This window comes from Pezoporus occidentalis, unplaced genomic scaffold (genome assembly GCF_034315485.1).
Source record: "Pezoporus occidentalis ecotype Australia unplaced genomic scaffold, CSIRO_AGI_Poc_V1 ctg90, whole genome shotgun sequence".
NCBI lineage: Eukaryota > Metazoa > Chordata > Aves > Psittaciformes > Psittacidae > Pezoporus > Pezoporus occidentalis.
In genome coordinates, this window is record NW_026916263.1 from 648,593 (window position 1) to 660,715 (window position 12,123).

The 12,123-nt window shown below is 38.5% G+C and overlaps 1 protein-coding gene across 1 annotated transcript in view; it reads right to left on the bottom strand.

The window, feature by feature from the left end:
- The window catches only part of ADGRV1 (adhesion G protein-coupled receptor V1), a 293,458-nt gene that overhangs the window by 33,308 nt on the left and 248,027 nt on the right, over nucleotides 1–12,123 (bottom strand). Inside the window, exon 87 of the mRNA XM_062605211.1 lies at nucleotides 9,048–9,169. Within this exon, the coding sequence (XP_062461195.1) occupies nucleotides 9,048–9,169 (122 nt within the window). The remainder of the gene's footprint in view (nucleotides 1–9,047; nucleotides 9,170–12,123) is intronic.

Genomic DNA, 12,123 nt, shown 5'->3' on the forward strand with positions numbered 1-12,123 from the left:
AGGAAAAGGAATGGTTCTTTTCCTGGAGGCTATTAAAACTTCACATGCATTTATTTCCTAGAAACATTCAGCTCAGCATTCATAACATAATGTTGAGCAAGAAGACACGCATGCACAGAGGCTGCTTCCTAGTACTGAAACATGAGAAACTGAATCCCCTGCTCTGAAGTAATTCCTAAAGATGGCTAATATTTTACCTAAACTTTCTTGCTATATAATTTCCAAGTCTTTGGGTTTTATCATTAGCTCTGTGGTACTTCATGCTTTCCTAAAAATTCATGACATCAGTGCCCTGTGGCTAGTTTTGCTTGTCTATCATAACAAATGGGTTGAGAATTGAGCTTTCCGCATGTCATATCATAGAAGCCCAGGAAAACTGGGTGGATAGGACGTCTGAAGGTCATTCAGTCCACTCAGAGGGTCAGCCCACTGATCACGTCAGTATTGATTTGTCTAGCTGAACTTTAAAACCCCACAGCAGTAAAGATCCCAAACCTCTCTTGGCAACTGTTGCAGTTCTGTACTTCTGAATTATTACCTCCTCCTGAATTACTTTTCCTAATTAGAGAACCACAGACTGGTTTGGGTTGGAAAGGACCTTAAAGCTCACCCAGTTACAAACCCCTGCCTTGGGCAGGGACACCTTCCACTAGACCGGGTTGCTCCAAGCCCCATACAAACTGGCCTTGAGCACTGCCAGGGGTGGGGCAGCCACAGCTTCTCTGGCAACTTCATAGTCTCACCATCCTCATATTGAAGAAATTCTTCCTAATATCAAACCTAGATCTACCCTTTATTTTAAAGCCGTAATGTCCAATCTGAATCTCCCACACCACAAATTTGTGGCCATGCACTGTTGGTATTACCTGGCACTACCAAGAGAGTACAGGGGAAGAAAATGACATCACCATTGTTTTAACTACCTTTCAAATATTAGCATGCTGCTATTACATTTTCCATTAATGTCCTCCTCAATTGACTAAATAAACTTAGCTCCGTGATCGATTTTTCACAGGCCATGTGTTCCAGGCTTCCAACTACCATAGTATCTCTCTTGGACCATCACTAGCTTCTCAACACGCCTCATGAAATGGAAACTCCAAAACTGAATGGATTATTCAATGTGTGGCTTCAGCCCTGAGTAAACAGGCATGATAACTCAATCCACTGGCCAAATACCTCCTAGTGCAGCGTGGTATGTGCTTTATCTGTGTCCTGGGCTCAGCGGCAGCAGTCATTTTTTTCCTTCTCAGTAGCTGGTGCAGTGCTGTGTTTTTGACTTTCAGCCTGGGAACAACGCTGGTAACACCGATGGTTTTAGTTGCTGCTCAGTAATGTTTACTCTGACCAAGGATTTTCTGAGTCTCATGCTCTGCCAGGGAGGAGAGGAAGCTGGGATGAAGCAGAGAAAGGACACCTGACCCAAACTAGCCAAAGGGGTATTCTATACCACAGCACATCATGCCCAGTATAGAAACTGGGGGCAGCTACCTGGAAGGCCCAGATGGCTGCTCGCATCCGGCTGGGTATCATTCAGCAGGTAGTGAGCAGTTGTATTCTCTTCCCTTGTTATTTCCCTTATCATTATTACTGTTGGTGGTAGCAGTAGTGGGTTTGTGTTATACGTTACTGGACTGTTCTTATCTCAACCCCTGGGAGTTACATTCTTTCAGTTCTCCTTCCCATCCCTCTGGGAGCAGAGGGAAGAATAAGGAAGGGAGTGAGCGAGCAGCTGCGTAGTTCTGAGTTACCAGCTGGGCTTAAACCACAACAACCTGATTTCTAAGATGAGTTCAACTTTCCCTAATTACTGTCAGCCACAAATTTTCCTGTGTTCTTAAAATTTGAGAGTAATCTTATCTTTTACCTTGCCTCCACGTTTATCCTCAGTGGCCATGATGTTCAAAAGCAGGCTCACAAATACATGGCCAGATCTTTCAGCACTTTTGGATGAATCCCTTTCAGTCCCATGTACTTTGCTTTTAGGGCAATGTACAAATTCTTTGAGCTGTGTTTTACTGTGTTTAGTTTATGCACTGAGCTGACAGAAGAGTGTTTGCTGTTGCTTCTACTATTTTGACATGAACGAGCATATGTACTTTTCCTGCTATTCTGCCTGTAGTTCACCTTAGCCTGGCAACACTATGATGACTTCATTTTCTTTTGCTGGGCTTATCTATAGTGTAGAATCACATCTCTGCAAAATCCTTAGGCAGCCTTTTGCAGTTCACCACATTTACTCACATCTCATATCTGCTTACTACTTGATTTTGTTTGGTTTTGTGTGGCCTCAGTCATCAGAATTGCTGTATGGTATCATCTAGTCCATCTCTGACTCATTAGGAGGAGACACTTTAGGAGATGCCATAAGAAACAGGAAGTGAACCTATTTATAGCACTCGCCTTCTCAGTGTCTATGTCCCAGGGTTAAACAGTATGTTCTAGGAAAAAGCATATCTTTCATTTGCAACTGGTACTGGCATGATCTTTACAAACTGTATGCTTTTGTTTATTTTCTTTACTGCACTAATATAATATGCTTACAAAACTGCATGGGTTTGGTCTCTTCTTGCTTTCTCAATATGCTGTATTTTTTAACCTCTTTTTTCTTCTAAAACTGTGGCATTTCTCTTGCTATATTAATTTTCTGTTGCTCCATAAACATGGTATTCCTCATTATAATGTGGTTCATTTGGGGTTTTTTTGCCACTATATGTCCTAATGTTCTTCTGCATTTTATCTCCTTGGCTAGTTCTTGCTCCTGTTTTAGTTTGCCTCTGCTATTTTGATTAATTTTGGTGAATTATGTCTACTCCAACCAATGCCAGGTTTTGATATGCTTCTGTTCACTCTCTTTCTGTACACCCACATTTCTTGTTAAACACACTACAGGCTTTTCAAATGCTTTCTCTAATGCTCCTGAATCTTCTCATCCTGTAACCTACTACAGATATGTTGTCATTAAAATTCATAATATTAGGCATATCAGCCATTTTGCACAGTTTGGAAAATGCACAGTCCACTCTTGCTTCCCGATGTTTCCTGTGTTTCTTGGGAAGATGTATTTTACATGTAGACATGTAATAAAATACCACCTGTCATTATGTGGGCATGAGTCATCCTGGTGTGCTCAAATACTCTTATCTGCATCAGACAAAACCACCACACAAGATCCTTCCGAACACTGTCCTTAATAATGGGCTACCTCCCAGTTTTTATTTATTTTTCTCCTATTTAAAGTTGCTGAAAAAGTTTTGATACTCTTGCAGGTAATGTTTTGGTATTTCATAACAGCAAGGCTTTGATTCAAAATTACTTATTAAAAAAGATAAATGATTTATTGCTGGTGCTAGGGTGTGGTGGGGCACAAGGTACAGAAAACCAGCACAGCAGTAACTATACAGTATCTACTACCTTGTAGTTTTCAGCCTAAATGATAAGATAGAGGGTTGGGGTGTGCAGTGCAGTTTGCTGGAAATATAGTGGAAGAATAATCAAGATTATATTAAGCAAGTCAGCTGCAGGGAAGACCCTGAGATTGGTCTGAAGCCTCATTCCAACCCCTCTGCAAACACCTGGAAGAGATCCACCCATGAACTTTGGATACATCAAACTGAAATATGCTGCTGATGATAACTACACAAACCAGAAACACCCTCCTCACTACATGAAAAACATAGCAACTGTTTTGGATGAGCATGGCATATGCACAACAACTTGTGAAATCCTCACCTCTAGAGAGAAGTATATAAGACAGCAGGTTATACTTTCACTCCTGACCCCAGCAAACACCTTGTGAATAAATTCATAAAGGCAATCACAAGTAAAAAAAAAAAAAAAAAGAAAAAGAGGTGAATGTTCCTCTTAGTTTTGAAGTGAAAACATAAGGAGCCTAGGCATTTCACATAGAATCACAAAGTGGTTTGGGTTGGAAGGGACCTTGAAGCTCATCCAGTTTCAACCCCCTGCCATGGGCAGGGACACCTTCCACTAAATCAGGTTGCTCCAAGCCCCATCCAACCTGGCCTTGAGCACTGCCAGGGATGGGGCAGCCACAGCTTCTCTGGGCAACCTGTGCCAGGGCCTCACCACCCTCACAGGGAAGAACTGCCTAAGAGCTCATCTCAGCCTCCCCTCTGTCAGGTTAAAGCCATTCCCCATTGTCCTGTCACTACATGTCCTTGAGAGCATGGGGCATGCTTCTGCAACACAGATGCTGCCTGGGTAGGCTAATCAAGAGCATACTGCCAGGGAACCCAAAACATCCGCTATCGCAAACATACTTCTCCTTTTCTTTTTATGCTTTTCTAAATTTAGTTTATATTTTGTAAATCATCTACTGTCCCCCAATACAGCACTTTGCATGTTTATTCCTGAAGTTACAGGAAAAGGCTTACTTTCCCCTCCATTCACTAGAATAGCTTATTCTATAAACCCATCTATGATGGGAACTGTTTCCCACAGGAAGTGATCAGAAACAATTTGTCCTTAGTAGATGATTTCTCTATCAAGTTCATTTCCTAGGAAACGTATGTCATAAGGCTAAGCAACCAAACTGAATAACATGTAGTGTCCTTCCAATCTCCTAAGCTGAATCCATTTGGATATCCAGCACATTTTAAGACGCTACGTTCTGCTTCATTACACAGTCTGTATTTCCTGAGCAGCGGGGAAGCAGGTTTCTCATAAACTATTTCATGTCCTCTTCTCCTGTTGGGGAAAACCTCTTAATGAACACCAAATTGCTTTCCAGCTGAAACAGGGCATGTTGTATAATAGAAAAGCCCACCAACAAATACTCAAACCACCTTTTATTGCAAAAAAACAGCCTTACTGTAACAAGCACTATCAATTCTGAGAGCTGATAAAGACATAATGTGTAGAATGAGATACCAACAGCATGTACTAAGATATCTAGATCCTCTCAAATCATTATTTTTAAAATCTGTTACCCACTGCTAAGTCCCATTTTCCTATCCCAAACAGCCGGGCTGAGATTAAAGCTTCAAAGGACACTGGAGATGGTTAACTGTGTCATGGATGAACCTGACTCTGCATGCTGACATTTTCTCTAAAGAAGACAATTTTCTGCACCTAATTATCTGACGAAAATCATAGAAAAAGGAACTTTACTGACTCTACACCTTGTTCCGTCCCTGGTTTTCTTTGCATGATGCAATCTAGTTTCCTGAATCATACATAATTTTTCCCGTTTCCTGATTAGATAAATGGTAACGTTATACCAGGAGAACATATGCGGGGTCATTATTTAAAATGTGGGGGTGTTCCAGGAAATATTTTTTAAACTTGTTTTATTTTAGAGATTTACGAAACACTGAAGCAATCACAAACTGAAACAAACAAACAAATATAAAACCTGTTGTACTGTGAAAAAGCTAGTCCTTTTTTTTTTTTTTGTAACTGTTCTCAGGGTTTCCAACACAAAAAAGGTATCTTTTCCTTTTAAATATTTAGTAACTTTATAGTTCAAAAAATAATTTCCAATATATAGTAATAAATACTTGATACTGTCTAATATTTCCTATGTAGATGGGTTCTATCTGATTATATTTTATGTCTGAAAACTCCAGCAAAGAATAAAAGATGGGTTTAAAACATGAAGTCTGAAGTTCCTGACCTCCTCACTGTGGAAGGAAAAGGTTTTGTTTACTATTGCTTGAGTTTTAGCTCCAGACCTCCATGTTTTAATTCAAAATATTATCCAGGAAGACAGTATATATTTGAATGGGGTTTTATGTCTTTCAATAAAGGAAAATTTATTTTATATTTGAGGTTTTACAGATTATCTAGGGTTAGGAATAACAAAAATAACATTTCTCATTTTGATGTGGCAGATTGATATGGATGTAATTTGAATGCAGATGCTGCAGTATTTTCTGCAGTCCTATTGATATCTACAGTTATTCCCCAGATATGACCATCTATTACTGATAGGTTCGCAAGAAATCAAATGAATTGATCCCAGCACAAAAGAGATGACATCCAGTGGTGGAGCAGTTGCTTGTGTTGGAAAAGAGTTAAAGGAAGAATTCTGGGCGATTTGGCATCATCACCAGTATGAAACTAAGGCTGTGCTCCATGAATGGTATTGCACATCAATGACAACAACAAAAGGCAAGCTGGCCAGTGGAGGGCAAAGCTTAATTTTTAATTTCCTAGCTTCTCATAAGATTTCAAACGAAGTTTTTGAATATATATTTTCCAGATTTCTGATTGAGGTGGGGATGCAACTGGGGACATGCTTCTGAAAGATTAGAAATGCACTTAACAATAGAGATTAATTGACCTTTGTGCACAGCCTGCTTCAGCATACAGCCTACAGAAGATTATAGCTCTTGATATTGAAAGTCATTTATGTCAGGTCCTTGAGTACAAGAATAGTATATATGAAAATATGTATTCTTTTCTTTAAGCAACCTGCTTTAGTAGAAGGTGCCCCTGCCCATGCCAGAAGATTAGAATTAGATGAGCTTTAAGGTCCCTTCCAAAACCATTCTGTGATTTTTTTCAATTGTATGAAATCACGGTGGAAATATTTCTGAAATTATAATACCCCCCAAAAAGTTCAGCAGATGCACAGAAGAGTTATATACTACCTCTGCAAGTCTTACTGGCCTTTAACTTTTTTATGGACAAGCAATGTTGGTAAGAGACCAGTCAAAAATCAAAGAATAGGCAAGAAAAGAAAAAAAAAACAAAACAACAAAATCCCTAAAGTTCAAAGATTTGAGTGCATGAATGGAAACAAAACTACAGAGAAAGCTTTGAATTTAACCAACTGAAAAACTTCACACAGATTGAGAAATATTTCTGTTATAATCTCACTTTTCATGGAATCATGGAAGGGATTGGGTTGGAAGGGACCTTAAAGCTCATCTAGCTCCAACCCCTGCCACAGGCAGGGACACCTTCCACTAGACCAGGTTGCTCCAAGCCCTGTCCAACCTGGCCTTGAACACTGCCAGGGATGGGGCAGCCACAGCTTTTAGCTGGATCTTTATGAAATCCTAACTTTGGGGTTATTCAGTGGTATGTCTCTAATAGCAGTCATGACTTAAACATTTTTCTAGGAATTCTATTTTATCTGTGTTTTCATATTACCTGCCATCATACTGGACCACTAGTGCAATAAATCCCCACAAACCTTGTGGGCCTCATATTTTATTCAATTGACTTTCAACAACTTGTTTTACTTCTTGATAGTATTACATGAATTGGTGTCTTGAAACTGGCAACATTAATTAAAACAATAATAGTTCTATGGCTTTGAACTTCACTTGAATTTCAACCTATAGATATCAGAGTAATAGAAAGTCTCTCCTGGCAGTTCCACAGAAGGGTCAACATTCTGGCCAAGAATGATATTTTCAGAGTACTCATATCCCTCTTCTCTAAATATGCACTGGCAATAAAGAAGTTTTATTTTAAAGCAAATATCCATGCATACTGCAGTACTCTGACACTGTTTTACCTCTGCCAGAAAATCTCAACTATAATGAATTACCCTTTAAAAACATTTATATTGGAGATATAGCTATGTAACACAAACCCAGACCAGATTGTAGTAATAATTCCTTTCAGGGAGATATTTAGGAAGTACGTATAAATATATATATATATACATGTTTGTGTGTGTATATATATATATACAAGTGTATAGACACAAATATCACCACACATTTGTGCTTTATATCAGTGAATTAGGCTTCACTATAAGGCTGCAGTAGTTGCAGTTGTAGTGCTAAAACTCGCATGGGGATTTGCAGGCACTCTGAGATTTTGCAGGGGGAGAGGAAAGAGAGGTGATGTGCTTTGGTACTACTGCCAGTCCTGCAGAGCTGTGGCAGCCTCACTGCAAAGAAGTAATTTTATGTCTATGGTGCAGACCATTAATAGAGTAAATCTATTCACCTAACCTCACAGAAAAAAAAAACCTAATTTGAGGCAGTATATGCAGAATAGTTAAATAACAACATATACTGAATAATCAAATGTATTACAAGCAGAATAATTGACTTTTTTTTCTCAGTTTAAAAAAAAAACTAAGTCTGAGATGTACATTTTAAAAATATTAGACTGCTGCTTAAGAAAGCTCCCAACTTTTGAATTAAATTCTAAAATAAATCTGCTTTGTGAAAATTCACAACTAATTACTTTTTGTTTTATTCAGTATTTTTTTTAAATATTGGAAAATAATACATGGTATCACAGATATTTCTGCTATAAATATGGCAGAGGAATTTGCACACCACAGATTTGGATATATATTTTTTAAATTTCTCTTAATTTCACTGTTTTCAGACATCATTTTCCAATCCATGATATAGTAACCTGCATTCTGTAAACAATTCTGCAGTGTGCAGTGTAGCATTGAATGCAGTGTAATGCAAGTACTGAGTTCAGTGGAAGCACTTACATGTGTAAAATTTTGCAAAGGTCTATTTAATTTTATAACTAAATAATCAACATCCAGTTGTCTGTATTTGATTTTTTCAATGAAAACATATTTTTTTTAAATTCTTTTTTAATGCTTTACCAATATGTATGCTGCATGAGAAAAGCTAACCCCCAAGGCTCACCTCTCATAATAAAAATGTCAGTCCTAGGGTTGTATAATTTTAAATCTCTGTGGTTTGTTGATTTTTCTGTTTTGTTTTTATTTGTTTTTTTTTATTAGAGTTAACACAGAAAATTGAAATACCCAGTGTTTTTGCAAAAGCTGCAGTTTACTCAGTAACACATTACATTCAGAAGCAAGCAATTTTCTTCCCCAGTGTATTAGCTATGAAATTAAATCTATGCAATTATACTGCTATTGTTTCAAAACAATGCATCGCTTGCCTTAATATGCATTCTATGCTCATTTGAGAAATAAACAGACTACTTAAGCTAACATTTCCACTGTGTCACAGTGCATTTCTGGATGTTGCTCAGCTGGTGAAGCTGAAATCTCTAGTGTTTTGTGAGCAGTGGAGACAAATCCCCAGCTCTGCAAGAGGACTGAAGGGGAAGTCGCCAACTCTTACCTGCAGGCTGTTGAAGATGATGAAGAAGACTAACATCCAGAGATGCCGGTAAGCCATGTGCAGTCCTCCCCACAGCCAAGTGACGGAAATCAGGGCAAAGAGGTACAGAACCAAGGGGACCTCTGAAAAACACAAACACAACATTTCACCCTGGGAAAAGCACTTTTTGAAGCATTACTGACACAGGACCTGGTTTCGCCATCTCTGTCCAACCTTGGAGTTTGTTCTCCAACTATGGGCAGCCCTTCACCTGCCCCAGATTCTTCAATATGAGAGTGGCGAGACTATGAGGTTGCCCAGGGAAGCTGTGGCTGCCCCATCCCTGGCAGTGTTCAAAGCCAGGTTGTACGGGGCTTGGAGCAACCTGGTCTAGTGGAAGGTGTCCCTGCCTGTGGCAGGGGGTTGGAACTGGATGAGCTTTAAGGTCCCTTCAAACCTAAACCAGCCTGTGATTCTGTGATATAAATCCACTCCAGTTTGGCCATTTGTAAATAGCGCTGTTTCTGTGCATACGGGATTGCTAGCTTTCTCTCAGTGGATGGGAGCCCTGGGTACCTGGGGAACTCTAGCAAGACTTGAGGTATGAGGACTTGAGGTACCCATTGTGTGGGTATTGGTGCCTTAGCACAGCATCAGACCTAAAGGAGATCAAAAGGATCTGTACCTGATCAGTACATACAAAACAGGCCCTTTGGAAGACCAGTTCCTTATGAAGAGAAAGCTGGAGGCCAGACTGGATAACCTTAGTTGACAATCAATGTCTATCAAGCACCTGAATCACTTCTTCCATGGCAAGGAGAGGTCTGGCCAAAATTTACTACGGGTCTGAGACTTCCTGACTTCCCAGGGATCCCTGATCCCAAACATTACTCTTAATAATACACGTGTATTTTTCAGAGCAGCATGAGGGGAAGAAGATTAAGACTACGTGCTTCTGTTATTTATCTGGGAAGAACTTGATTTTGTTAGATGAACAGAACAGTAATGCAATGTATTTGTCACATCACACTCCAGAGCCACTAGTATCCCTTGCACACAAAGCACCTGTTCCAAAATGCCATGTGCAAAATGGAAAAATTCCTTGTGTCACCAGTGGATGTTGAAACAACCTTTACTTTAACAGCTACTAATATACATGAACAACATCACAATGCTTTTACAATAATTAAAAATGCAAAGCCCACTAAAATACCAGGTAGCACAATAAGAAGTAAAGCACAAAGTACTTCTCTTTATCCTACATTCCATACATTAATGAATGCTTATTAGATGTGTAATTACAATGTTCACAAAAAAGAAAAAAAACAGCAAGGAACTGGCTGTTTTTAAGTTTCTAAGGTTGTAATAATGGAATGAATATAAATTTTAAAAAACCCAACCCATACATCAAAAAATGCTGCTTTTTGTAAATGTAATTCTAATGGCAAATTCAGTAATTATTTGTAGAGAAACTCGTTAATTTATTTGTGCATCGATATCAATGGAATGGTATCAGCTTTTGTTTAAATCTCAAAATAATGCAAAATATTTATCTGCCTATGAAATTCAGCTGATATAATGGAGTAGCAATTAATGATCACCTATTAAATTCTAAGTGCTGCACACAGACCGAAGTGAACAATGAAGTACTGTCTCCTGTAGCTCAAATAATGATTTGGCTTTGTATTACTTTGCAGTTCAGTTCAACTCAGATAGGGGCAGGTGAGAGAAGAAAGCAAATTGTGGGAGGACAAACTACAGGCAGCAGAACATGCCAGAAGCTAACACACCATGATTTCTGCTTTTAGTGCATAAACATTACCTAAGAAAAAATAACATGATATAAATCATAACCTAGCACCTCAAGAATGTTGCAGCCGTAGATTGCTGTTTACATGAAGCTGAAGAAAATTGACCAATATGGTATACAGATCATATACTTTTGATATACAATGATCTGACTTTATTATCTTCAAATGTGTGTGAGAGGAAAATTTGATAAATTCAGTGCCATCTCACCAGAATCACTCACTATTTACATAATCACTCACAGAATTACCTCACTACCACAGGTAAAACCAGAATCAAGCTTACTGAATCTAACAAGACTTCTGTGGAGTGTATCTTAGGTAATGTTCACAAAAATTTATGTAATGAATGTCACTTGTACAACCATGTCAGATTATAGATGCATGCTACCAAGAAAAAGTCTGAAGATACCTGCTTTTTGCTGTATGCTGAACACTGGTACAGTTTACAATTCTGCTTTTATCTTTCTCAGTAACAATTGCTTTATTGTCAGTATGTAAAGGGTTAATGCAGGATTGAAACTTTGGCAGTATTTAAAGTCTCAGCTGTTTGAATTCTCATCTATTTTGTTCAAACAGTTTGTTGCATTTTGATCAAACAAAATCTCAATGACTAGAACAAACATAACAGAATATCAGCAACAATTTCTTTTAAATCTGTAAAAACAATACTGCATAAAGGAAAAGGGTGCCAATAAATAGCCTTGAAATAAACCAGAATAGACAGTCTAGTTATCTGTGGTTTCCTTTATATGGAAAGAAAAATAACAACCCCCTCTCAAACTCCAACTCCGAAAAAAGTTTTTTCTGGGCAGATGAACCTTTACTGATGTGACTTTCAGTCTAAATCCAGTGCAAGACGCTGCCTTTAGACTACTTAAGTAAACCTTAGCAGATCAAAGACTGCCATGGAATAGTTCCCTCAGTACCAGTGTGATGTAGCTGAGACATAGTCAAGCAGCTCTGTTGGGTATTATATATTCAAACCATCTGAGTCCACATTTTTTTTTACACCATTACCACGCCTTTTTTTTAACACTAGGAATGATGAAAGATTTTATTTAAGCAACAATCAGTCCACTCACTGCTTAAATATATATATGTATGTATGCATCCACATATCACCATCCTCACTGTTCCTCTCCCTGAAATATCTTCCCTTTTCCCCAAATACAAGCTGAAGAAACATTGGCAGAGTTTATAACTCAGTACAGGTAAATGCAGTTTATGCAACTCTAGTTGCAGTTTTCAGGTTTGAAAACTCACCATAGTCAAGCTTGGCATTTGAC